The sequence below is a fragment of the Staurois parvus genome, unplaced genomic scaffold (assembly GCF_062004578.1).
Source record: "Staurois parvus isolate SC_StPar_1 unplaced genomic scaffold, SC_StPar_1.0 ptg000151l, whole genome shotgun sequence".
Lineage (NCBI taxonomy): Eukaryota > Metazoa > Chordata > Amphibia > Anura > Ranidae > Staurois > Staurois parvus.
The window spans coordinates 733473-761448 of NW_028317947.1; the positions used below are offsets into that span (position 1 = coordinate 733473).

The 27976-nt window shown below is 42.1% G+C and overlaps 2 protein-coding genes across 2 annotated transcripts in view; one reads left to right on the plus strand and one right to left on the minus strand.

The window, feature by feature from the left end:
- The first annotated feature begins 8765 nt into the window (after positions 1 to 8765).
- On the plus strand, positions 8766 to 21062 carry MIEN1 (migration and invasion enhancer 1). The gene is made up of 4 exons (XM_089674312.1): positions 8766 to 8893; positions 12825 to 12922; positions 13020 to 13096; positions 18642 to 21062. Exons 1-4 carry the CDS (start codon positions 8862 to 8864, stop codon positions 18723 to 18725), a joined length of 291 nt encoding a protein of 96 aa, XP_089530438.1. The 5' UTR covers positions 8766 to 8861; the 3' UTR covers positions 18726 to 21062.
- The window catches only part of ERBB2 (erb-b2 receptor tyrosine kinase 2), a 195505-nt gene continuing 188538 nt past the window's right edge, over positions 21010 to 27976 (minus strand). The window contains exon 27 of the mRNA XM_089674311.1: positions 21010 to 27568. Coding sequence (XP_089530437.1) covers positions 27201 to 27568 — 368 coding nt within the window. The 3' untranslated portion in view covers positions 21010 to 27200. The remainder of the gene's footprint in view (positions 27569 to 27976) is intronic.

Here is a 27976-nt window from a genome sequence, read left to right on the forward strand (position 1 = left end):
AGTAGGAATCATTTTACTTTACTTTTATACCTTACTGTACTGTATTTTTCACTCAAAGAGAAATGGAATGAGCTCATTGGACGATATTGACTGGAGTAATGAATGGAACAAAATTAATTTTGGATTCATTCGTTATGTTATGATTCAGAGATTCTGATGGATCCAGCTCCATCCAATCCAAAAGTAAGTAGGAATCATTTTATTTCACTTTTATACCTTACTGTATTTATTGCAGTATGTTTCCATTTCATAAGTACTGCAGTTTTTATAATAATAAAAAATGTTAATGTAAAATAAAAATGAAATGGATCCGAGTCAATTTGGATCATTCATTGTTATTATTTCAGATGCTTGAAACATTAACAAAAGGCCCAAACTATCGCATCATGTCATCCGAATGAAATGAACGATTGCAAATATATTTGTTGTTTCAATATAATTTATTTTGGTTTAGTTGAAATTCATTACATCTGAATCTCCAAAACACAAACATTTAATCCGGATTTCGATTCGTAAGTAAACGAATCACACGTGTCTAGTATTTACAGGAGAAGAGCTTGGGTATTACTCAGGCAGTGTGCGTCCTGATGTATTCCGCGTCTACACAGAAATTTTTGACCAGTTCATGCTCAGTGACAGAGGATACATTTTGAGATGTAACTCCACCAACTGTTGTAACACCACATCAAAAGAGAAATATGAGAAGAAATATTTTTTGTGCAAAAATAGACAGACCTTGGTTAGACCTAAGGCTTGAATCCCAGGCAGACAGCTGAATACACAGATGAAATAAATATATGGGAGCCATTTTACCTGCTAAAAGATTTGTATATCTGGCCATTCAGTCACACAGCTCTTCCACAAAGTGTAAAGGTTAAATGCTTGTCTAGGGGGAACATAAAAACCAGCTATACTTATCTTATTCCTCTCTCTCAGTTGCATAACCAGCCCCTAAAGTATGGAAAGCATAAAGAGCACGTGCATAAACCTGTACTGTTCTCTCTTGATTCTGGAAATCCGATTTTCCTTACAACTTTCTTTCATTTTTGGTTAGAGCATTCAGAGATTCAGCTTAACGATTTTTAAATATTTCTTCAATGAAAGAAAAGCAAAAACATAGCAACAAAATAGTTATAGTAAAAGAAGACAACAAAAAGGAAGAAAGAAAACAGACAATAAGTATTATTATATTATTATTATACAGTATTTATAAAGCGCAAATAGTTCGCTCAGCGCTGTACATTTCAAAGGGGGACAGAACATGTGACAGAACAACAATACAATGCAAAACATGAGGGGATCGAGGGCTCTGCTCTTTCGAGCTTACAATCTAGGAGGGAGGGGATGGTGGCACAGGAGGAGATAGCTGTGGGGGATGGGGTGGTAGGAAGAGTGGAGGAGGTTGGCAAGTTAGCAGGGGGTGGGGTAGGCTTCCCTGAAGAGGCGGGTTTTCAGGTTGCACCTAAAGGAGAGGAGAGTAGGTGATAATCTGATGGGTTGGGGCAGGGAGTTCCAGAGGATGGGTGACACCCTGGAGAAGTCCTGGAGGCAGGCAAGGGAGGAGGAGACCAGGGAACTAAGTATCAGTAAAATAAAAGCGAAAAGTACTTTAAAATTTTGCCTGGTGTTGGAATACAGTGTTCATGTATTTTTGTGCAACAGCTACATCAGTATTCAGTAGAGATATATTCTTCAATATATATTCTTATATTCTAAGTCGGTGTGCATTACACAACACGACTCCGTCACCAGAAGTGACGCGCAAAAGGACTGGAAGTGACGACAAACAGGTGGGCAAATCGCATCATCAGGAAGAGAGTGTGGCGGTGCGGAACATCTGCTTCTGCCTTCTGGAGGTGCAGTTTGGGCACATTAATATGTGAGTGCAATACTTATTTTTATTATCAATTGGATTTTGCTACATATGGAAAATCTCTTTCTCCTGAGTGTTTGTACTGTCCTATCCTGATTCTAAAAGCCTGCTGTGTTGAATAATATGAAGAATCTGGAGTGAATTGGCTATTTTTAGATGGCTGACTACATTTTGCCTTGATTATCTTGTATCTGGTGAATTGTTACTCTCACTGCATGTGGTGGAGAAGTGCACAAGTCGATTACTCTATAAATCTTTTGGACACTGGGTGTGGAAGGTCTAATTTTCGTGGAGTTAATTATATGGACTTTTCTTCTTCTTTTGGACACTTATTAACTTTGTTTATTTCATAACGACATTATATTTTTTTTTCGACACAGGGTTGAATTATATCATGTGTTATATATTAATTCATATGCAGATAATTATTACTTTATCACTAATATGAGTAGCTCCTTTTTTGGTTATTTTTTTGCAGCAAATAAGAGCAACAGAAAGAAGACTGAAACAGAATCAAAGAAAATGGCTAGTAGCACAGCTGCAACAAAGTTTTCATTTGCAAGCCTGACAAACCAAAACTACCAATCTTTGAAATTCATCATGAAAATACTGCTAATAAGAGTAGGTATGTAGAAATATATAAATTAAGTCAGGCCAAAACACCCTTCAGAGGAGTGGATAGAGAAAGATTACAAAGCTCAGATCATTTTCTCATAGAAGATGATCAAATCATACATATATGTAAGTGAAACTGCTAATAAATATGTGGGAAGGATTACAAAAGCTGCATGAAAGAGCTAACCTCAGCAATAAACTGTACTTGATTAGAAAGCTATACCAAACCAAGCTAATGAAGGGCCAAGATATGCAGGATTACATAAGGCAAACCCTGGAAATGCCTGAGAGGTATAGGAGAATGTGACAGACCACCTGGCACCCAAGACCTAGGTGCTTCCGTCAGAGATCTGCTTCCTCGCTGCTGGGACACTAGCCAGCTTAGGTGCAAAACTGGAACTGCTTTATTGAACAGAAATACAGGTTTTTATACACTCAGAAATAGTGGCAGTCCCCACATGAACAATAAAAACAAATATTACACATTGGGATAAACATCTCACACTGATTGGGTAAGAGCTTGATCACATTATCCTAAACAGTGCAAATGGTAAACAGTACAGCCAACAGTGATCTAATTAACAGTAAGCTAATCAGCAGCCAGGCACCCAGAAAGCCAGGAGCCCACCCCAGACAACACGGCACCTCCAACCATGAATACACAAAATACAATACACATGCTATATTTAAGGTTTTTGCTTTCACTTATAATCTGTCCATCATAAGACAAAACTCATGCAATATTCCAACAGACTGAAAAAGTGGAATTAATTTATCTTGTTGATAAATATTTCTGTCCCAAGTGGAGGAGCTTATCCAACCCAGTCTGCAAGAGGACCCCATATTTTCTCTGATCAGTAACCTGTACAAGGTAATTATACACCTTTCCATCCACTCCAGAAGGGAAGCTGTATTTTCTTTTTTCAGAGAATTAAGTAAAGCCTCGCTCTCAGTGTTCATCACATTGTTGTCTATCATTAGAGAATGATCTGCTCTCTCCATGAGCCCTAATCAGTTAGTAGAAGGCTAGTCCCTAGTTCCCTCCAAAAGCCCCTGTCCTGGTTGAGTCTGTCACATTTCTCCTCCTCAAAGATAGACTAACCAGGTCCCAGACCTGCACCTGGTCTGGACATGCGTTAGTCGGGCAGAGTGAACCCACATAGCCGATCCACATGATCTCCATTTTTGGCCGCAGGGAAGAACTGTTATTGGTAGGTGTGGGGCAGAGGTTGTGGACCCTCTCTCTGACTGGCAGCACTTCAGCTTTGAGGTCTTTACCATTTTGGGGCTTGATCTGCTGCTGGGGAGAGGGGCCGACTGCCCCATCTCCCTGGAGCTGTGAAGACAGGGTAGGTGCTAGACAGAGGCCAGCGGCGCTCTGCCCTGTTGCCAACACCTCAGCTGGAGACAACATCCTCCGCTCTGGCTGACTGTTGGGGAGGAAGGATGACCTCCTCCTCTCCTGGACTGTGGAAATTCCAGGCTTGCCATGCATTGATGCACTCCACTCCAGGTCCTTTATTTTGGTCCAGCTTTCTGTCAGCCACAATTTAACCTACAAGGGTGTGTATTTATATCCATTAACCATTGGGTCTCGTCCACTGCAGCTGATGATACAGAAATAACGGTCTGTTACATAAATACTGCCTTTCCAATATTGGGTGTTGAACCAAAATCTAGGTGTCATGGATATACCCTATTATTGGGTGACCACCATATATTGGGAATAAAATGGCAGTTGAAGAATGATCTATTCTACTATTCATTTGAACAGATTGGGAAACTGAATGGACATTCATATGATATATGTCAGGTATTTTGTTGGACTTCCTATAAATACCATCATCAACTATTTGCACCATACCAGCGCTATCTATGTCTTGCTAATCAATTGCCAATTGTTACAGTGACCAGCAGAATGTAGTCACTCTCTGCTTCTCCATACCATTGATACAGCACCAACAATGGTGCATACTCTACCTCTGTATGAAGTTATCTTCAAGATGGGAGAGTTAGGCAGTACTGAGTGACTTTCACCCCTAATTGGGGAGCTACCTTGCATCATTCCATCAATTCATTATTTTTTTTTATAGGAAACATCACTCATTGATATGAATTATTTGAGAATCTATTTACCTACATTTCTATCTAGTTCTATTACTCTGTATGGATATTGCTGTACCTGTTGTTTCAATATCCTGCTTCATCTTGTCCACTTATTTTCTCCCTCTTTGACCTCATTCCTGCTTTTCTCATCTTTATACTCTTTAAACTCATTACTCTACATCATGTAGATTGAATTTTCTGTGCGTGTACGTGTGCATGTCAGTGGAGCCGGGATCCCGGAATGTGGGTTGCCTTCTTGCATGACAACAAGTCATTTTATTCAGTTTGTCTATGTGAGGTGGAGGTTGTCTGTTTTAGATTTTTGATTTGTGTTATTTTGACTTTGTTAATAAATGAATTTTTTTCTAGCCGCTGTCGTCATTAGGACCTCTATGCCAGTGGATTTCATTTCCCGTTTTTTTCCTCTTTTTATGGACTGTGGAAATGCCGCTGGGGAGATGAGCCAACTCGGCCAGACTGTGGATCTGCCACTGGGGAGGGAAGACGACCACCTCCTCTCATGGACTGTGGAAATGCTGCTGGGAAGATGAGCCAGCTGCTCCATCTCCTGGACTCCCGGACTGGCTGCTGTAGAATGAGAATGACTTACTTCGCTCCTAAATCCCTGAACTGATGTTGGGGAGGGAGGACAACCACCTCCTCTCCCTGGACCCCTGGAACTGCTCAAGTTGTGGGTCAGGGGTCTTGGACCCTCTGTCCTATTACCAGCACTTCTGCTGGGACTGTGTATGGGCAGAGACTGGCGTTATTCTGCCCCGTTGCCAGTGCTTCAGCTGGTTTTAGGAGTTCCACTGTATTGGCCTGCTGCTGGGGAAATGGGCCGCCCGCCTTGGCTCCCTGGAGCTCCGAAAGTGTTGTTGGTGCTGGGCAACGGTCAGTGGTGTTTTACCCTGATGACAGCTCTTCCGTTGGGAAGTAAAATACAAATTTGGTGGCCTCACACAAATTCAGGGCCACCTACTGCTGTAGGCAGAGGTCAGCCGCACTCCACTGTTGAGCTTCATTGAACAGTCTTTTATATGCTTGTTCCAGCTCTCATTCTTGTGTAACTATAAAGTCCAAGTCACTTCTCAATCTGAGCTCATTGGGAAGTTCCAACTCTCTAAAATCTCGATTGTCCACCCATCTCAACTTCGCTGCACTACCAAAATGTAGATCAAATATCAATCCAGGGCCACCATAATCATAGCCTTCTATGGGATTGCTGTTCTTCAGCCACGGATACACTTGAGTAGTATACCATTGCAGTGTTCGATAACCATGGTCCACCACCATTTCTGTCTGGACCAGACTGTCCAGCTTTGCAGCTATTCTTCCTGAGGATGCTTCCTAAAATGGTATACACAGGTTCAACTGCAGCCTGTTCATATCCATGGATGTAGGGAGAACCTTTCTATAATAGTCTTGCTCCACTTGGAGCTCCAGAGCTCCCAGTGGATCGCGTCTCTTAATTCCAGCACGTCCTGGGCAGAACAAGGCTTTGTGGACTAGGCTAGCATTCTCTTGCATTCACCATTGAAACTCTGCATCCATTGCTGTGGGGAATAGCACCACTCTGCAGTTGTCTACCGAAGATGTGTCCTGGTGGTAGTTTGGAACTGCTAAATAGGGAGGAAGCAAATCCCCCTGCTGCCACCAAATGTGATGGATCGCCTGGCAACTCCCATGTCCTGGTTGGGTCTGTCACAGAGAAGAAAAAAAGACTTTCATGTCTCAACTCTATTACTTAGTGGTTTACCAGAAAATTATGAACTGCTTGTAACAGCACTTGATGCACTCCCAGATGATCAACTGACATTGGAATATGTTAAGGGAAAGCTTACGGATGAATATAAGCGTAAAGCAGAAATCATTAATTATAATGGTGCTTCTATCACAAAGTGTGCTTTAAAGACAAAAATAGGAATAAAAACAATAACACGCAACAAGAAAAACATGAATGCTTTGTGTGCAAGAAACAAGGCCATTTAAATGCAGATTGCAGAATCTGGAAAGCTAGATATGCTGTCATATTACATTTCCTCCACAAAATCTCGAAGCTAGAGTCCAGCTCTGATCCGCCTTGTGTCCCCCAGGGTCCCAGCCAAGCTCTATAATCTAGTAATCAGCTTCCAGTCAACACCCCTCTTCCACTCTCATTGGTTGGAGAGAAGCCATGTGTGCCTGCGTTTTCGGAACAGAGTGGAGGGCTGAGAGCAGCCTGGAAAAGCATGGCAGTGTGCTGAGAACAGCAGGGACACAGTGAGCTGTCTGTCAGGCAGCAGAGTGCCGCTCAGGACCAAGAGCAGCCTGGGACTGAGAAACATGGCAGTGTCCTGAGGCAGGGGGGAGAGTGCCATCTCAGAGCCGGGACAGCTGTAACTGAACTGAGGTAAAATACTGCTCTCTTCACTCACCTAACGAGGATTCTCTGGAGGGGGCGGGGTCATGACATTATTGGGGAGGGGGCCAGGTCATGTCAGTATTGGGGAGGGGACCATGTCATGTCACTACTGGGGAGTGGGGGCCAGGTCATCTCATTACTAGGATGGTGTTGAGGTCATATCATAACATATCATAACACCCCTTTGTGTGGGCTATGTGCGGGCGCAGGGACATATAATGGGGAAGGGAGGGGGGAAGCGAGGGAGTGAGAGGGGGGGACCGTGACAGGGTCCATTGTTCCTGGGGGAGTTTATTGTTGTGTGGAGGGATCTATTGTTGCTGGTGTGGGTCCATTGTTACTGGGGGAGTCTATTGTGTGGGGGATCTATTGTTGTTGGATTGGGGTCTATTGTTGCAAGGGGGATTTGTTGTTGCTGGGCTGGGGTCTATTGTTGGAGGGACCTATTGTTGCTGGGGTGGGTCCATTGTTATTGGGGGAGTCTATTGTTGTGTGGGGTATCTATTGTTGCTGGGGTGGGGTCTATTGTTGCTAGGGGGATCTATTGATGCTGGAGTGGGGTTTATTATTGGGGGGATATATTGTTGCTAGGGTCTATTGTTACTGGGGGAGTCTGTTGTTGTGTGGAGGGATCTATTATTGCTGGGTTGGGGTCTATTGTTGCAAGGGGGATTTGTTGTTGCTGGGCTGTGGTCTATTGTTGCAGGGACCTATTGTTGCTGGGGTGGGTCCATTGTTACTGGGGGAGTCTATTGTTGTGTGGGGTATCTATTGTTCCTGGGGTGGGGTCTATTGTTGCTAGGGGGATCTATTGATGCTGGAGTGGGGTTTATTATTGGGGGATCTATTGTTGCTGGGGTCTTTGTTACTGGTGGTATCTATTGTTGTGTGGAGGGATCTATTGTTGCTGGAGTAGGGTCTTTATTGGGGGGACCTATTGTTTCTGGTTGAGTCTATTGTTGTGTGGGGGAATCTATTGTTGCTGGCATGGGGTCTATTATTGGGGGGCCTATTGTTGCTGGCTTGGGGTCTATTGTTGGGGGGACCTATTGTTGGAGTGGGGTCTGTTGTTAGGGGACCTATTATTGCTGGGATGGGGCCCATTGTTCCTGGGGGAGTCTGTTGTTGTAGGGTGGATCTATTGTTGCTGGGGTGGGGTCTATTGTTGCTGGCTGCATGGGATCTATGTTACTGCTTTTCTTATCGTTAACAAATTCCATGAAAATTATTTAGCACCACAAAATGATACTTGGCTCTAAAAGGGGCGGGGCTGGGAGGCGGAACCAAGGGACGATGCTCAGGGGAGGGTCTGGGGCGGAGACAAGGGGGACTGACAATAGGGGGAGTTCCTGCACCCATTCTCTGAGATAAAAGCCTTGCCTGAAACACAAACTAACACTGTAGGCATTTCAGAGGCATTTAACCCTCAATGTGGAATTATCTCTGGGCAAAACATTATTTTTTACCGAGTGTTGGATAGATTGGGGAATGGTTTGTGGAGTTGTGGGAAAGGTTTGTGGAGTCGTGGGAAAGGTTTGTGGAATTGTGGGAAAGGTTTGTGGAATTGTGGGAAAGGTTTGTGGAGTAGTTTTCGCTGCCTGTGTTCCCATTATTCACAATCACCTCTTTTTTTTTTTTCACCCACAAGAAGTGAGTTGAGAAAGTTTTCCTTGGACAGGTTTCCTTAAAAGAGCAGATCGCAATACATAAAACCGTCAGCAGAGGGAGCCAGCTCATTGTTTTTATCAGGGCGGAAGTGGTGTAAAGTGAGGGCGGAAGCCTGGCACGGTGAGGGCAGAAACTAAGGAAGAAGAAGGAGGTTTAGTGTGGGACAGCTGTCAGGAGCAGTGCAGCATCGTGGGAATGATGACGGTGAACATTGTGGTGGAATATTGGTAAGAAGAGGCTGAGTTTCCTGTGGCAGGCTGGGTGCACGAAGTCATCATCATGCTTTATCTAGGAGTCAGATGGCACTGATCCCTTCTGATCAGCTGTGTGTCCATGGTGGGAGGATCTGCTACTGATCTCACACATGCTATGGGTCATTCCTGTCAAATAAAAAAACCCAATGGTGATCAAATACCACCAAAAGAAAGCTGTACTTGTGTGCAAAAAATGATATAAATGTCATTTGGGTACAGTGTTGCATGACCGTATAATTACCAGGTAAAGTACTGCAGTGCTGTATAGAAAAAAAATGGCTTGGTAAAGGGGGGTCAATTCTTCTGGGGCTGAAGTGGTTAATAGCTGTCTGTAGGGGTGGCCTATTATACAGGATTTATATACTGTTTGCTCAGTGCTTTACAATATAATTGGAGACAATACAGTTCAATACAAGAGGGTTAGGAGGGCCTGATCCTAGGAGCTTACAATCTAGGAGGGAGGGGCTAGTGGTACAAAAGGTAGTAACTGTGGGGGATGGACTGGTTGGAAGAATAGAAGATTCCATTATTAGCTGAGGGCAGGATAGGCTTCTCTGAAGAGATAGGTTTTCAGAGATCGCCTAAAAGTGGGCAGAGTAGGAGGTAGTCTGATAAATTGGGGTAGAGAGTTCCAGAGGATGGGGGAAGCTCTGGAGAAGTCCTGGAGATGAGCATGGGAGGAGGAGACTAGAGAGCAGGAGGTCGTGGGAGGAGCGGAGAGTACAGTTTGGGTGATATTTGGAGACAAGAATGGTGATGTAATTTGGGGCAGAGTTATAAATGGCTTTATATGTTATTGTTAATGTTTTGAATTGTAAGGGGCATTTTTGCCATTGACCTCCAACCAATTATTTTAGTAATGGTTCCCCCAGACCTGAAAATTATTTTGGGGTTCCTCTGGGGAACAACTCTTGAGTCTGCTGACATCACATCTATGATGGTGGTACCCAGCAGCATCTCAGGGCTTTCGAATGTCTACACAAGAAAGACTTTTACACAGTTACATAGTTAGTCTGGCTGAAAAAAGACAAAAATCCATCCAGTTCAACCATTTACACAAGAAAGACTTTTAGGGCTGGTTCACACCAGACCCCATTCCTGTGCGATTCCTGTTCATTCTCCTGCAGTGCGATTTTTTTTTAATTTATTTTTTCAGCCTAGCTGCAAAGCACACCAAAATGCACAAAAAGTAGTGAATGCACGTCACACCAAATTGCATGGTAGTGGGGTATTATGCGATCTGATGTCTGCAAATGCACTGTGTTTGCGATCTGTGTTTGGGGTGCCATTAACAGTGTTTTGGCACCCACAGCATATTTAACTGCTTCCCGACTGCCCTATAGCAGAAATACTGCTACAGGGCGGCACGAGTGTGCGCAAAATCACATATATATACGTGATTTTGTATTTCTGGGTAGGGCCGTGGCTGTCATTGTGATTACTCGCTGGCAGCCAGTGATTTCCGAGGATCTCCAACGGGGAGGAAAACTTTTGTTTACTAACAGTTCTCCTCCCTGTCAGCTCAGGCACACTGCTGTGGATGGCTGTGCACATCCAAAGCAGTGTGATTACAGTGAAGCACACAGACACGCTCCTTAGTAATACACTCCCTGCACACAGTTAACCCTTTGATCGGCCCTCATGTTAACCCCTTCCTGCCCAGTGCCATTAGTACAGTGTCTGCTTTTTTTTAGCACTGATCACTGTATTGGTGCCGCTGGGAATGTCAGTGAGAGCAAGTCAGTTCCCCCCAGTGTCAGAATGTCCACCGCAGTTCTGCTATAAGTCGCTGATCGCAGCCATTACTAGTAAAAATTTTAAAAAAATCCCAGTATATATACCGCCATTTGTAAACGCTATAACTTTCATATAAACCAATTAATTTACACATATTGGGATTTTTCTTAGCAAAGACATGTCGCAGAATACATTTTGGCCTAAATTTATGATGAAATTTGATTTTTTAAATTTTTTTTACTGGACATGTTTAATAGCAAAAATATAGTTTTTTTTTTCTCAAAATTGTGGGTAATTTTTTTTTTATAGTGCAAAAAAATAAAAAGCACACAGGTGATCAAATACCACCGATTGAAAGCTCAATTTGTGGGAAAAAAGGACGTAAATTTCATTTGGGTGCAGCGTTGCATGACTGCGCAATTGTGAATTAAAGTAACACAGCGCCGTAACACAAAAAATGGCCTGGTCAGGAAGGGGGGTAAATTCTCTGGAGTGCAAGTGGTTAAAAAGGCAGCTCGTTTTGAACGCAGTGCGGGAAATGCGTATGGAGCATGCCTTTCCCACTCCACGTTCTGGTGCACATAAAATCTTATGGGAAGGTTGTTGTTAAAGTGCTGCTAGACTTTAGTCAGAAAATGAAGTCCTGATAGATCACGTCAGGATGGCCCCTTTTGCAGGTATAACTATGTAAAACATTTATATAAAGTGCTTATACTGTTTAAAATCCAGTAATACAGTGTCTCACAATGCTCTGCACATGCTCAGTTGCTCTCCATTTTTTGGCACTGTGCCTAAAATGTAGAGGCTCTGCTGACAGCCTAAAGATTTACTGCTGCTCTGGGCTTCACCAAAATGGCAGCCACCAGCAAGAAGAAATAGCGACAATGCTGGAGGCAGTTTACAGCACACACTAATATTGGCAGCATAATTATTAATGTGAATTTTATGTTCCTCGCTGAAGAACATTATTTTTGATCAAGTTGTTATGGGTAAAGTTTCACTTAACCACTTCAAGTCCGGACACTTTCACTCCCTTCCTGTCCAGGACAATTTTCAGCTTTCAGTGCTATCACACTTTGACAATTGCGTGGTCATGCAACACTGTACATTAATTTTTTAGAGACAGATAAAACTTTATTTTGGTGGTATTTATTCACCACTGGGATTTTTATATTTTTTTTGCTATATGAATGAAAAAGTCCAAAAATTTTGAAAAAAAAGTGTTTTTCTTATAACATTTTGCAAACAAATAATCTTTCTTCATAAATCTTGGCCAAAATCTATTCGGTTATTTTTTTAGTAAACAAAAAAAAAACCAAATTCGTTTATAACCATAAATTATAATTTTTCTACATTTTTCTTTACATTTTTTTTGTTTTCTTTTATATTATTATTTATGTTTTTTTTTTTACATACTGCCACCCTAGCAGTACAGTGTCACCATAGTGACACTGTGCTACTTGTGGGGGGTGATGATTTTTTTTTTTTTTTACACTGATTGCCATAAAGGCTGTAAAAGCAATAATTTCTCCTTCTCTCTGGCTGCATTCTTGCAGCCATTGAGAAATACTGTGAGAGCTGTGATTGGTCACAGCTTATCACATGGTACAAGGCTGTTGTGAATAGTATTGTACCATGTGACCTCTGTGATCATTCACAGATTTCACTAGTAGTAAGCAATGATGTCAGAAGTGACATCTTGCTTACTACTATTCATGTGATCGCTGATTGGCCAATCAGCGATCACATGATCGGGACCTCACACAGAGGTCCCGTACAGGGGTGTCGCGCGCTCCCAGGGAGATCGCACAACTTGAAAATGCGGGTGCCGTTTATGAACAGCAACCAGCTCTTGCACTGCTTCTGACCGGCCGTTTATATACATGGGCCAGATGGGAAGTGGTTAAACATGGGATGGGGGGTCTTTTAACCTCTCCCCAACACTTAACAGAAAGTTTATCCCCCTAAAGCCTAACCGCTAATATTAACGCCCTGAATCTTTGTGCTCCAACTAGCCCAGGATTACACATTTTTCCAAATTATCCAGTTAAAATCAGTGAATTTTAGGTGAAAGTTTTGTGAATCTTGTGTGAAAATATGTATAATTATACCCCAACTTGTATAACATTTCATTCATCCTGTGATGTCATTAATATGTTACTTCCAGCGAGCCTTGTGGGTTTAAATCCCATTATGAGGAGCTGGCTAGTGCAGTACGGGAGGAGTTCCCCGATGTGTCGATCGACTCTCGCCCTGGTGGAACAGGTGGGTATTACACATCACATTGCAAAGTCTAGCCCCCTATGTTGTAATGGAGCTCCCTTGATTGATCCCTGTTAATCTGATGTGGTTTTATTTTCAGGAGCTTTTGAAATTGAAATAAACGGACAATGTGTTTTCTCCAAGCTGGCATGTGGTGGCTTCCCTTATGAAAAAGATGTAAGTTTTTTTCAAATCTCTTTCCAGAAGAAAAACAACTTTTTATCAAGTTGATCCATTACTTTAAACCCGAAAAATAACTGCCCTCTAAAGTTACATAATACTAATGTATGAAATGGGTATGTAGGGAGTAATGACTCCATCCTTTTTTCCCATATTTACTACTGTTTGGGGTCCTAGCCCTGTCTACGGGACAGCTGTGATTGGCCCAGCCCAGCTTTTCAGCCAAGCTACTGCCGTCATCAATAAATTGTGTTTGGCATCCAGTTGATTAACCTCCCTGGCGGTATTCCTGAGTGTAGCTCGGGGTAAAGTTTCAGTACCACAAGTGGTAATCCCGAGCTACACTCGGACTTACCATGCGGCGCTGCTCCGGGATCCCTCGATCACTTACCTTGTCCTGCGCTCCCGCGATGTCCCTCCTGCAGTGTCCCCTGTAATGTCCTCCGGCGGATGCCGGCATCTGTCTTCTGGGTTCTGTACCCTGCGAGCGTCGGGACATATGGGGACGGAACGGCGGGAAATTTGAAAATGAGAAAAAGTAACATTCACTAAATACACTAAAATCACATAGTAAAACATTCCTGTATCAAACCATTTCACATACATTTTGTCCCGAGTGCTTTGTCCTGTGCCCTGCCTGCATTTTTACTGTTCTTTCTACCTGGAAACTGAGAAATGTCCATGGCGTCCAAAAAGTATCCCTTTAGGTCAAAATCGGTTTTAGACCGGCTAGAGAACAGCGATAGTAAATTAGAACTACTTGCAGAATTGAGTGATAATGATTCGTGGGAGGTGATTGTAGCCGTATTCGTGCATTTGCGACAGAAACAATTGAGTACTGTCCGTGATACTTTTTTTATTTGCACTAACATACAATTTTGAGGACAAGCTTTCGGGGTATGTCCCCTTCTTCGAGGTCCAAGCAGTACTATACAAATCACAAAGTTTTAGCAGAATGTTAGAAGGGATGAAAAAAAAAAAGAGGCTAGAGATAAGACACAGCAAAAGCAAAGGGGGGGGGGGACAACACTCACATCACAGAGGGAGTCAAGCTTGAGCTGGTAGTCATAAAACTGTTGGATAATGATTGAGGAATCCCCTGTCCAAGTTCAGGCCCTTATTATTATTATTATTATACAGTATTTATATAGCGCCAAAGGGTTTGCTCAGCGCTGGACAGTAGCAAGGGGGACAGAACATGAGACAAGACAGTAACAATACAATACACGAGGGGTTCGAGGGCCCTGCTCTTTCGAGCTTACAATCTAGGAGGGAGACCCTTATCTCTTGTCAAATAGAATTATCATTCTTAGTTCAAAAGTTTTTCTTTCCTGAATGGATTTGAAATTTCCTTTAAGAACTAAAACATTGAGGTCTCCCATTGTGTGGCCTGGTTGTGTGAAATGGTGTCCCACAGGTGTGCAGAGGTCATCTTCTTTATGTTCCTTGATGGTATGTCTGTACAAATTCATCCTCGTTTGCAACTTCTGTCCTGTTTCGCCAACATAAGATCCTTTGCTGCATTTTCTGCACTGGATAAGGTACACAACATTACTGGAGGTGCAGCTGTATGATCCGGAAATAGTGAAGATCCCTTTTGAGTGTCTGACACTTTTTGATGGATTGATTTGGTTGCACAGTTTGCAGCGTTTCTTATTGCAGGGTGTGCTTCCATTATTTGTGATGTCATAATCAGAAGGGAGTTTCCTACTGATTAGTTTATTTCTGAGTTTGGGGGGTTGTCTGAAAGCCAGTCAGGAATATTTCTTTCAGAGTTCCATCCTCTGTTATGGGTTGTAAATCTTTGATTATTTTTCTTATCCCTTCTAGTGCTGGGTTGTATGTGGTTACTAGAGGTACACGGTTGTTGTTTTTTTTTTCTCTTTGTACTGAAGTAGATTTTCCCTTCGTGTTCTCAAGGCTGTGTTTATGCCGGTGTTGATAGTTTTGACCTTGTAACCCTTCTTATGGAATGCGTCTGCTAGTGTCCCAAGATGTTTATCTCTGTCTCTTGGGTCAGAACATATTCGGTGGTATCTAATGGCCTCACTGTGTATGATGGCACGTTTTGTGTGTTGGGAGTGGAAGCTGGAACTGTGGAGGTAGTTGCATCTGTCAGTGGGTTTCCTGTATATTGAGGTGTGAAGTGTATCATCCCTGATGTATACTGTGGTGTCTAGGAAGTTGACGTGTGTGTTTGGGTATTCCATTTTTAGTTGAGTGATGGATGAAAAGTGTTGATCAATGAGTAAAATTGTTTTAGGTGTTCTTCACCTTCTGTCCATATGATGAAAATATCATCAATATAGCGATAATATCTGTATGGTTTTTGTTCCATGCTGTTCAGGAATTTTTCCTCCAGGTCAGCCATAAATAAATTGGCATATTGGGGTGCCATTTTACTTCCCATCGCAGTACCCATACATTGAAGATAGATGTCTTTATTGAAGGCAAAGTAGTTGTGTGTAAGTATGAATTCAATGAGCTGTGTAACATCCTCAGCAGTGTATTTATGGTTTGGTGAGGATGATAAAGATCTGTGACATGCAGCTAATCCATCCTTGTGAGGGATATTACTATACAGGGATACTACATCCATAGTCACTAGAAGTGTATTGGATGGTAATTGCTGGATGTTGTTGATCTTGTTCAGAAAGTCAGTTGTGTCTTGCAGGAAACTAGCAGTATTCTTGACTAACGGTTTTAAAATATTTTCTACAAAGCCTGAGATTTGTTCGGTGAGTGTATTCATACCTGTTATGATGGGTCTGCCTGGATTTCCTGGCTTGTGGACTTTGGGCAGCATGTAGAAGTCCCCGATTTCTGGATGATCCGGAATCGCATTTATAAGTTCTGAATGTAGGTGGGCTGGAAGTGTTTTAATGAGACCTTTTAATTGCTTTGTAAGGTCCTGGGTCGGATCATAATCCAGTTTTTTATAGTAAATTGCATTTTCCAGCTGCCTCTGGCCTTTTTGTATGTATTTGTATCCATCACAACAACTGCTCCCCCTTTATCCGCTGGTTTGATGGTGATGGCCTGATTATTGCACAAATCGTGTATAGCCCTTCGCTCTAGTGGTGAAAGATTGTGCAGAATTTTCTTTTGCTGGGTGGATATCAGGGATGTAGCTCGCAATCTGAAGCTATCAATATAGGTGTCCAGTTTGGGGTTGTGTCCTTGTGGGGGTGTGAAGCAGCTGTTCCTTTTCTTTGTGTAGCACTCCATTGTCCTAGGATTCTTTTCATTATTGTGGGGGGACAAAGAGAAGGCAAATTTATTTAATACCTTCTTCAGCTCTGTGTATACAAAGGAGCATGGGGGAGCTCTTGTCCATAATGAGCATGGTATTGACACAGCTCCAGATGATCCACATTGGCTCACAATTTATATGATCCAGAAATATTTAGACAGATTAAAGGTGAATAAAGCACCTGGACTGGATGGCATACACCCACGGGTCCTTAAAGAATTGAGCTCTGTCATTTCAAAGTCATTGTTTCTAATTTTTAGGGACTGTTTAATGACTGGCATAGTACCACTGGATTGGCGTAAGGCCAATGTGGTGCCAATATTTAAAAAGGGGTCAAAATCTTTAGCAAGTAATTATAGACCTGTTAGTTTAACTTCTATAGTTGGGAAGATACTGGAGAGCAGGGGTGGACTGACCATTTGGAAACTCGGGCACTGCCCGAGGTCAGTAGGGGGCCCCATGAGATGCCTCTGGTACCGTTTTCATAAGGTTTTTTGAGTTTGGGCAAGGTCACAGGAGCCCCATGATCCCCTATTGCCCGGGGGCCCCATGAGTTGTCAGTCCGCCCCTGCTGGAGAGTTTAATAAAAGACCACATAGATGAGTTCTTGCTGGAGAAAAATATTTTAAGCAACGGACAGCATGGATTCATGAAAGACAGAAGTTGTCAAATAAATCTGATTTCTTTTTATGAGGAGGTGAGCAAAACCTTGAATGGAGGGGTGGATGTGGTATACTTGGCCCGAGGGGTGGCGGTGGACGTGGTATATTTGGATTTTGCAAAAGTGTTTGACCCATTTCCCCACACATGACTAATGTTTAAGGTAAAGTCTACAGGCTTGGAAAAATCTGTATGTAAATGGATAGAAAACTGACTGAAAGATCATATTCAGAGAGTAGTGGTTAATGATTCATACTCTGAATGGTCTAGGGTTGTCAGTGTTGTACCCCAAGGTTCAGTGTTGGGACCCTTACTTTTTAATATATTTATAAACCATATAGGGTCTGGGATTAAAAATCCCATTTCAGTCTTTGCAGATGACACCAAGCTGTGCAGTGGAATAACGTCCTTACAGGATGTCTCCAATTTACAAGCTGACCTCAATGCACTGTTTAATTGGGCAACTATGTGGCAAATGAGGTTTAATGTTGATAAATGTAAGGTTATGCACTTGGGGGCTAAGAATATGCATGTATCATACATACTAGGGGGGTACAACTGGGGGAATCAATGGTGGAGAAGGATCTGGGGGTTCTGGTAGATCACACGCTTAATAATGGCATGCAATGCAAAGCTGCGGTTTCTACAGCGAGCAAAATCCTCTCTTGTATTAAAAGAGGTATAGACTCCAGAGAGAGATATCATATTACCCCGGTACAAATCATTAGTAAGACCTCATCTGGAATATGCAGTTCAGTTTTGGGCACCAATTCACAAAAAGAACATTGGGGAACTGGAGAAAGTACAGAGAAGGGCAACCAAACTGATAAGAGGCATGGAGGAGATCAGCTATGAGGAAAGATTAGAGGAACTGAATGTATTCTCTCTTGAGAAGAGGAGATTAAGGGGGGATATGATCAACATGTATCAGTGGTTCATATAGTGAACTCGGTGTAGAGTTATTCACCCTGAGGTCATCACAAAGGACAAGGGGGCACTCTTTACGTCTGGAGGAAAAGAAATGTAATCTCAAAACACAGAGGTTTCTTCACAGTGAGAGCTGTGAAAATGTGGAATAGACTCCCTCAAGAGTTGGTTCTGGCCAGCGCAGTGGATTGCTTTAAAAAAAAAAAAAAAAAGTCCTGGATTCTTTCTTGGATACACAGAATATAACTGGATACTAACATTTATAGGTAAAGTTGATCCAGGGAATATCCGATTGCCTCTCGGGGGATCAGTAAGGAATTTTTTCCCTGCAGGAGCAAATTGGATCATGCTTTACCGGGGGTTTATTTTTGCCTTCCTCTGGTTCAACTGTGGGTATAGGATTATAACTTTTTTTTTTTTTTGGTTGAACTGGATGGACTTTTGTCTTTTTTCAGCCAGACTAACTATGTAACAAATACAGCACAAGATAGTTTGTCAGGGTTGTAGGCATGTGGTGTGTATATAGAAACAGTTTAGTATAGTTAGCATACTCTGTGTGCCTGCAAAGGATGTCTGGTCCATTATCTCTCTTATGGCTCCTAGGACTTTATAGTTTCATTTAGAACATAACTTTGTAAGAGCTTCCCTATAGAAATGGAAATGTCAGGATGTATGTAATATACAACTCTCCTTCTTCTGTAGTTGATGGAGGCAATTCGGAAAGCCAGCAGAGGAGAACCTGTGGAGGAGATCACTAACAGCAGAGCACCCTGCGTCATCTTGTAACATCAACTCCTTCCCCTGCGTCCAGCGTTATGACGTCACATTACTTGTCCTTTCCTCTGGATGACTAGAATATTTTTTCTTTTTTTTTTAATCTTCTACTGCGGTGTCCAGCAGACCCAGACTGACAATATGGCGGTGTAAAGAACTGATCGGCCTGATAGTGCTTAGCTATTGTTTAATCAGGGGGGCTCAGGCTCCTTGTGATTTAGGGCTTATGTGTTTGCAATCTCATTCATTTTCAATGGCACCAAAATGCACTGAGATTCTACCATGAAAAATCGCTCCAAACCACAATGCGTGAAACTTGTCGCTCAAAAATGAGCAGTAGGTTCTTTTGGGTGATGTGCGTTGCTCAATGCAGTTTGTGCGATTGTAGCACGATTTATCATACAACAATTGCAGAACTGCACCGGGTTTTGGTGCCATTGAAAACGAATGGCACCTGAATAGGCGTGGTGCAATTTGTCATTTGTACACGTTTTTGGGATTGCGGGCAAAATCATGGCAATTCTGCCTGAGACTACAAATGTTCAAGGCCTTAAAGAGGAACTGATCCCATGTGCAGCACCACGGCAACTGCAGGCTAAAATGGCAGCTTCCTTGGCTGTAAAGGATAGGAGGGTTTAGTTCTGCTTTAAGGAGAACTCCGGACAGAATATACATCTCCGGTGTGCATTCATAATCTCTGGTTATGTGCAAATAGGACATTTTAATTGCTACAGCAAAACCCAAGCTGAAAACTTTTAAAGTATTACTAAACTCAGGACCCTGCATCCATGACATCTGGTCTCCCACAGAACATGGAAGTGCAATTTTTTTTTACTAAATATAAACTGCTAAATACTTTTTCTCATCAGCAGTTACAGCAGTCTTGTGACTTCTATCAATGTCCAGCAGAGCACTGGATAAAGCTTGAAGGAGTTTTCTTTCTGCTCTAGGAGGATGCAAAACCCCTGACCTCTGCATGTGATCAGCACAGGACCAATCAGCACTGTTCAGACACTCTCCCAAGAAAAAAAAAAAAAACCTCTAGCAATACACACCAAACTGGGCATGTGCATGCCTATGGTTTAGTCTGGAGATAAGTAGTGGTTGCTTGAAAAGGGGGGGGAGAGATCAAATGGCCTTTTTACACAATGCAGAGGATTAACCCCTCCACAGTGAGTATAACAATCATGCTTTACTGCATATACAGACTGATTGTACTGTTGTGGGTTTAGTAACACTTTACAAATGTTAGTTCACCTTTACCAGACGCCTATGCAGAAGGGGTGTCTATGGATTATAATCTGTGTGTCTCTGATTAAAGTAGAATGATTAAAGTTGAATAATGCCTTGCTATAGGTGTAGGCCATTTACGTACTTCCTGAAGCCTGGCTGGAAAACTCCCAGGATACTGGGATAGCCCCGCAAGCATGCATGACCATTCTAGCGATAGATGGTCATTGGATGATGCTGCGTGTCTGTCCATGTGGGGCACAGTTTGGAGCACTTGTTATGTCCTGGAAAGATTTACCAATCAAGATATGGAAGTAGGAGTTGGACACCAGCACCCTGCACTTATTTCACTAATTTGGGACGGAGTTATATTTCCTTGTATAGATTATGCGCAGTCTATGTGGTTTTCAAATTTACCAGAAACCTGCCTACGCAAAAGGGTTGTCTATGGATAATAAACTGTGTGTCTCTGATTAAAGTAGAATAATGCCTTGCTATAGGTGTAGGCCATTTATGTACCTCCTGAAGCCCTACTGGAACACTCCCAGGACCGTTGCTAGGATGTTGCTAAGTGAGGCCTAGCCATTACTTCTCACCTTCACCATCACAGAAGTGAGCTCTTGCTCTGATTCAGATCTCCTCACATGCTCTCTCCCCCCCGATGCAGTAGCTCTGAGCTCAGCATCTGAGAGCTCACTCCTGTGATGGTGGAAGTGAACAGTAATGGCTAGGCCTCACCTAGCAACGCCCTGGGAGTTTTCCAGCCAGGCTTCAGGAGGTATATAAATGGCCTCCACCTATAACAAGGGCATTATTTGACTTTAGTCAGAGCTGTAGTTTGGTTTATCTACAGACACCTCTTATCTGCATAGGCAGCTTTTTTTGTAAAGGCGAACTATCCCTGTTAGACTGCTTATTCCTGATTATAGCAATATATTCATGTGCGAAAGGGAAGGATTTTGTGGCGTACGATCTAGCTAGTGTCCAGACTACAGCTGGGATTCTGCTTTAATATCTCTGTATAACCTGTACATCTATGATTGGAATGATGTGACAAAATCAGACATTTCTTATGTACTGTACATTATACCAACATTTATTAAAATATTTTTTTTTCCAGTTGTGGCTATTAAGAGTGACATGATGCAAAAATAAAACACCAGAAAAAAAAAAAGACTTGTATTCATTACAGAGCAGGGTTGCATGAAGTTTTTTTTTTTTAAAAAAAAAAAAAGAACAGTTCTTTAAAAATAGATGCATGTGAAAAGGAAAGGTGAAATCATTAACACAGGGTTATGGAGAAAACACAAAAGGGAAAAAAAACAATAAAAAACATAAATGATTTAGAACAAGTCCATATACAGTGCAAGGTGTAAAACCGATTCTCATGATAGAGTGGTTGTTAGGTTTGAGATGCTTGATGTATGTTTTGTTTTTTTCACAATTTACACTTCATTACAAAATCAAAGGAAGAACCGGATGGACAATGCAGATACTTGTTTCTTTGTATTTTTCAGATACTTTAAAATGATGATTGATTTAAAAGAAAAAAGAAAAAAAACCCGCACCAAAGGAAATTGCCTTTTGCCATCTGCATTCTTTCAGTTGGGCTTTGGGCTGCCTCTCAGGTCTATCAGATATTATTACTACTACAGGTACATGTATAACACCGTCAATTTACATATATATTGTACATTCACATCAGTCCCTAACCCTCAAGGGGCGTACAATCTAAGATCCCTAACTCACATACTAGGGCCAATTTAGACAGGAGCCAATTACCTACCAGCATGTCTTTGGAGTGTAGGAGAAAACCGGAGTACCCAGAGGAAACCCACACAGGCACAGAGAGTGGTTGGAATTCAGATCAACGACCGTAGTGCTGCTAGGCTGAATAACAAAAATGGAAATTGAAGCACCACACCACTGCTAAGGGGTCCAAAGACAACTTTATTCCAATAAAAGTCAGGAGGACAATCCCAAAAACATTCCAATGTGTTTCAGGGGTCTAATAACCCCCTTCATCAGGGCTAGGCAAAAATATAAGAGATAACCTCTCCATGTCTATACAATATTCACTCCTAAGGGTCATACTTAATACCAAATACTATTGATGCACTGACATATCAGCTGCCAAAAATAGGGTTATCAAAAAAAAAAAATGTGCTGCTAATGATACTTGACTTCAATGCCAAAATTGTGTCCCATTGACTGCAATGCAAAAACGCCCCCTATTAACTGCAATATAAAAACATCTCTAAGTTTTGTAATTTTATTTTATGTCTAATTTTTGTGTTGTTACTTTCAATAAGTTATTTTACATTAATTGGTTGTATTATTTAAATTCATATTCATGCAAAGTCATGATATTAAATTAAAAAGTTGAATATAATACAATTATATATAAAAAAATATATATTTTTTTTAAAAACTGTCCATTTCCATTTTCAGCTAAGTGCATCCTGAATTTTCGGTTTATGTCCAGAATTTCCATTTCAGTGCACCACTACCAAATACTGAATAGGTCTTTCAGATAGACAGCCCAAATGGCTAACTGGAGAAGCTAGTATGGAAAGCTGACAACGCTGCAGCTAATTGCGAGGCAGTGGTTTGGTGTTGTCAACCTGAAACAGGAAGTACTGTTACTGTCAGAATTGCCAAGTAAAAATTTTTGCACCAGATTAAAAAAACAAAACAAAAAAATCTGTATACAGTGAGGCACGTTGCCAAGCATAACTGAAAAAAAAAAAATCAATTAAGGGTTTGCATACACTTTAAGTAAGCTGATACAGCCATTTTGTGCAGCAAATTAATACCAACTCGAGAGGGCACCTATTTCTTCTAAAATACTTACAATGATAAAAAAAATATGAATATGTTGAGACTAAAAGTGAAAGACACCAAAATAGACAGTTTGTTATAGAAACTCCCAGTACATGGATTAATTCTAGAAATGGGTGCTGCAAAACCCCCATATAGTTTTTACAGAATTGAAACAGAAGATGCAAAGGTGTGCCCAGTGCATGAAGAGTAAAGCCTCGTTCACATGAACGATGTGGATCGGGTCCGCCTGTCAGTTTTTCCAGTGGACCTGATCTGGATGGTCCATGTATCCCTATGGACCGGCGAGTGTAAACGGACTTTTACACCCACTTACCTCCAATCTGGTCTGGTCAAAAAAGACCCCAGAAAACAACAACAGAAGGGGATCCGTTCCCTTCTATCTAAGCGGACTGGATCAGAGGGCACTCAGGTGTAAACTGCTCTATGGGCAGTCGAGTGTAAACGGACCAACTGTCTGAGTGGGCCATGTCCATATCCACCTGCATACACTGAGCAGACACAGACCTGTCACCTGCACGCTCTGCTTTGCTCAGCAGGCAGTCAGTGGCCAAATCCCCTGCTGTGCAAAGTAGATCCACCCCATGTGAAAGTTGCCTAATTTCTATTACTTAGCTGGAAGAAATTGCGCAGAAAAAAAAGGAATTCTACATTAGTGATCTGATGATTAATTATAGGTAATTGGACATATGCGGAATAATTACACTGCTGTACAGAGAAATATATTTCCGTTGCCCGCTTAGAAAGGTTATAAACATTAGAACGGACTTTTGTTCTGACAATGCTCATTTCCAAAGGGCAGCCCAAGCGATATAACGGTTATAGATGGCGCTGATGAGGTATACGCACATCGGGCTGTGGAACGCATATGCCTTGCCTAGGGGTGAGCTTGGGTTTGGTCGGAATTCAGGATGAAGCTGTCAGTGCTGGGCCACACAGAGGGGCGGGGCTGCTCATGGCATCCTTGATCTAACATGGCCATATTAGGTCTCTGATATCATGAGCATCCCTACCCCCTTTGTTTACATGCAGCTGCAGGGTGGAAAATGCCTTGGCTACAATTGATTGGCTGGATACTGACAGCTTTCTCCCAGGTTTGGCCAAACACGGACTTGGATTATACCAAAGCAGATCCCAGGTTTCACCCACAGCCTAGCAGCCAACCAAATGCCAGTTTGTTAAAATAAGATGCGTGATAGATGATTTCTGGATGGTTAGTATGGCTGTTTTGGACATAGTCTGTGTGTGCATAAGGGCCCTTTTACGTGAGATTCACGGTCAGGTCAGCCTGTCAGTTTTTCCGGTGGACCGTCCATACAGTTTTATAGACGATCCGCCTGTCAGTTTTTCCGGTGGACTGCCCATACAGTTCTATAGATGGTATGCCTGTCAGTTTTTCCGGTGGCCCATCCATACAGCTCTATGGAGAGACGGATGTAAACAAACATTCTTGTCTGTTTACACATGCGTACCTTTGAGTCCGTCCATGTCCAGTAAACCCCCCCCCCCCCCCAAAAAAAAGGAGCAATTTCCCATCTTTCTGGACCTAAACATGACAGATATAAATGAAACTCCGCAGTTCCTGCTACAGATTTTCCCTTACTTCCTTTTTCTATCATCATTGAGGACTGATGGTTATTGACAAACTGCTTCGGCCATCACATGACGTAATTTAACAGGTCCCATCCAGTGCAGGGAGCTGCGCTTTTTTTCTAGATCAGCATGTCATTGTTTTTGATCATTCGGACATTTTGCCCTGAAAAGAACCTGACTTTTTGCATGCTCAGCTGCTTCTTTTAAAACCAGAAACCAGCATGGATACAAGCAGGTGACCCTCACCATTCAATAGAGGAAAAGCACATAAAGCGGAACTAAACCCATAGCTTTAATGGGTTCCCAAAAAAATGACATCCAAGGTATGTCATGAATGATAACTGTCACAGTTGCTTGTGCTCTCAACTGAACTGTCAAGTCGTCAAACGGCTGGTGCTGATCACGTGTAGTACCATGGCAACTGCAGATCAAACAGGCTAAGATGGCAGCTCCCATGGCTGTAAAGGAGAGGAGGGTTTAGTTCCACTTTAAAGTACAGTATGTAATACATTTCCTATTTGCACACAGCTGACAACAGTCAATAAAAGCAATCTGCCAAGCCACGGTTTTACCATCCCCCCACCTTTGATACGGTTTTACCCCCACCTTTGCTTACCTAACTAAAGTGGAAAATAGAGCTGTTCACATGCTGTGGCAACTTGAACTACAAATTTAATGTCAGGTTGATAGCCACCAATGGGGCTGCACAGTACCATTTGGCATGTGGTCACAGAGCATTACCCCATTCTAAAATGCAGTTTGCAAAAAAAAAAAAAAAAAGAAAGAAACAGGCATTCAGGAGGTGGCAGGATAGCCTCCCAAAGGCCTTACAGTGGCTGCTTAGCTTATCTGCACTCTGAAAAGCCTTCTGCAGTGGGTTACTTTTTAGAGTATGGGTTAGTGTTAATTTGTTTTTTTTTTTTTTACGACAAGCTTTTGGGGGTCTACTCCCTTCTTCTAAGTTCAGTAATGCTTGTTACAAATTTGTTAGTGCAAATTAAAAATAAAAACAATAGTCATCACAAGTGCACTAATGAAGCTACAATCGCCCTACACAAGGCAAACACCTAAATACACAGCTGAAATATTTATGTTTATGGTTTTACCCACCAAAGTACGTGTAAATCTGTTTGGCCAGTGGTGTGATTTCCCCTAGGTTCACACTAAGGCGGATTTCAGTGCGGTTACCAGTTTTGCAGAAATGCACTACAGTCCATTTACCATGATATCCTATGGATCTAGTTTGCATCTGTGCGTTTTGAGCTGGTGCGTTTTTTTGGCAAGGGTCAGGGACTTTTTTACCGCAGCAGAGTGCATTTTGCTTGCAATAGACTTTAATGGACCTACACCAAAACACAAGTGTTGCATTGTTGATGCTTTTTTTGTTGCCAATAGAAAAGTATTGACTTTGATGCAGCTTTTTTTTTTTTTGCTAATAGGAAAGTATAGCAGTTCATGCAGTGCAACTTTGATGCGACTTTACAATCTCTGGCACTCAAGTAGCATCAAAGTCACATCAAAGTAGTGCAGGAACCTGTATGTGTCCAAAGTTGCATGGTAGGGTTGTGGTTAAGGGATAACATTACTTTGATGCTACTTGAGTGCCACAGAATGTAAAGTTGCACTACATGAACAGAAATGTTATACTTCCTATTAGCAAAAAAAAAAAAGTCGTATCCAAGTCACACCCATCCAACGTTGCATTTTGTATTAAAGTCACTCCCATCTAAAATCGCATCAAAGTCACACCCATTCAAAGTTGAATCAAAGTTGCACCCATCTAAAGTCGCAACAAAGTTGCACCCTTCCAAAGTCGCATCAAAGTCAATATTGGAAAAAAAACAAAAAACACAACATACATTAAAAACACATGTTCAAAAACACAAAACGCACTGTCAAATCGCACCATCTGCATAGATGTGAACCTAGCCTCACACATCCCGGTAAGACAGCAAACCCTGGAATGTAATTCGGTTGCTTGCTGGTTCTTTGGACAGTAGTGAGGATGTTGATTCTTTGTCCAATGACCAGGCTGAAGGCGGGAAGGTTGCATAAGAGCAGGGGTGTCAAACTGGCGGCCCTCCAGCTGTTGCCAAACTACAAGTCCCATCATGCCTCTGCCTTTGGGAGTCATGCTTATAACTGTCAATCTTGCAATGCCTCATGGGACTTGTAGTTTGGCAACAGCTGGAGGGCCGCCCGTTTGACACCCGTGCATAAGAGGAATCTGCTGTGTGACTGCACATTATATCATAGGTATGTGAAGAAGCAGACTGGCTATGCCAAATTACAAACACTTTGGTAACTCAAACTGTAAAGATACGTGTATTTCACTTGAGTATTTGGCTAATCGCCTGACGTTCTGCTTTAACTTAGGGGTATGTGATGCCCACTTACCTGCCAGACAATCCTGATAAATATACAGTATGTACTGTATGTTCATACTTGCAAACATGAAATTTGTTCTTGAGTTAAAAGTGATTTTTTCCCTTTCTGTAGTGTTCTTTCACATTGTCATTATCTGAGTATTAAAAATTGGCCTCACTACGGTAAGGCCTACTTCAGTTCCAGATCAGGAACTATAAGCAGTTGATACCATATAAAATGTTAACGTATATACACAGCTCTGTACTATACAACTACAATTCTGCAGCACAAAAGTCTCTTGTGCATAGAATTTAGATCTGAGCTTTCTCATCTCCAGTTCAAAGGTTGCAATTCATTTCTGGTTGGTTGACTATGTAGGTCAGAACAGATATTTTTGAAAACCGTAGTTCATGATGTCTTCAAAAACACCAGACTCCCTTGATTCTGGGGGCATGTCTATGCAGTCACATCCCGAGGCCTCAGAATTGCCCCATCTAGTCCCAAGTATTCTGGATTTTCTGCTGTTGGAGTGGTGAATCCATTGGGTTCTGGGTTAGGATCCTGTTCTCCTCTCGAGGAGTTGAGTTCGTGGTTCCAGTAATAAAGATTGTCAAAAGCTTGAGGGAAAAAGTTTGGTGCTTGTAGTCCTGGTGGGGGGAGATAGTCTGGATTCTCCACCGCAGCTATGGCTGCTGGGCTCATTGGCTCTCGGATAAAGCCATTCCTGCACACCTGTCCCTTCTGTCTTTCCAGAGTGGAAACCGATGTTCTTGGTGTCTTCACTGATGAGCGACTTCTTCTCGGTTCTCTTTGGTTTACATACTCTGCAACAGAGAAAACAAGAGGCGAGATCAGAGAACTCAATTAACCTATAGACCTTAGAGCAGGAATGTTTCTGGATTGCATACTTGCCTTACTCCAGCTTGGCACAATGTAAGTATGCTGATCTACAGTCATGGCCAAAAATATTGGCACCCCTGCATTTCTATCAGATAATACACCACTTCACCCTCAAAATTGTTGCTATTACAAATGTCTAGACATTGTCATGTTTATTTCTTTTGTTTGTTTTGATATGACACAAAAAGGGGAGAAACAAAAAGCCAAATCTGACACATTCCATGCAAAACCCCAAAAAATGGACTGGATAAAATTATTAGAACCCTCCTTTACTATTTGGCAGCATGCCCCTTGGACAAAATAACTGAAATAAATTGCTTCCTGTAACCATC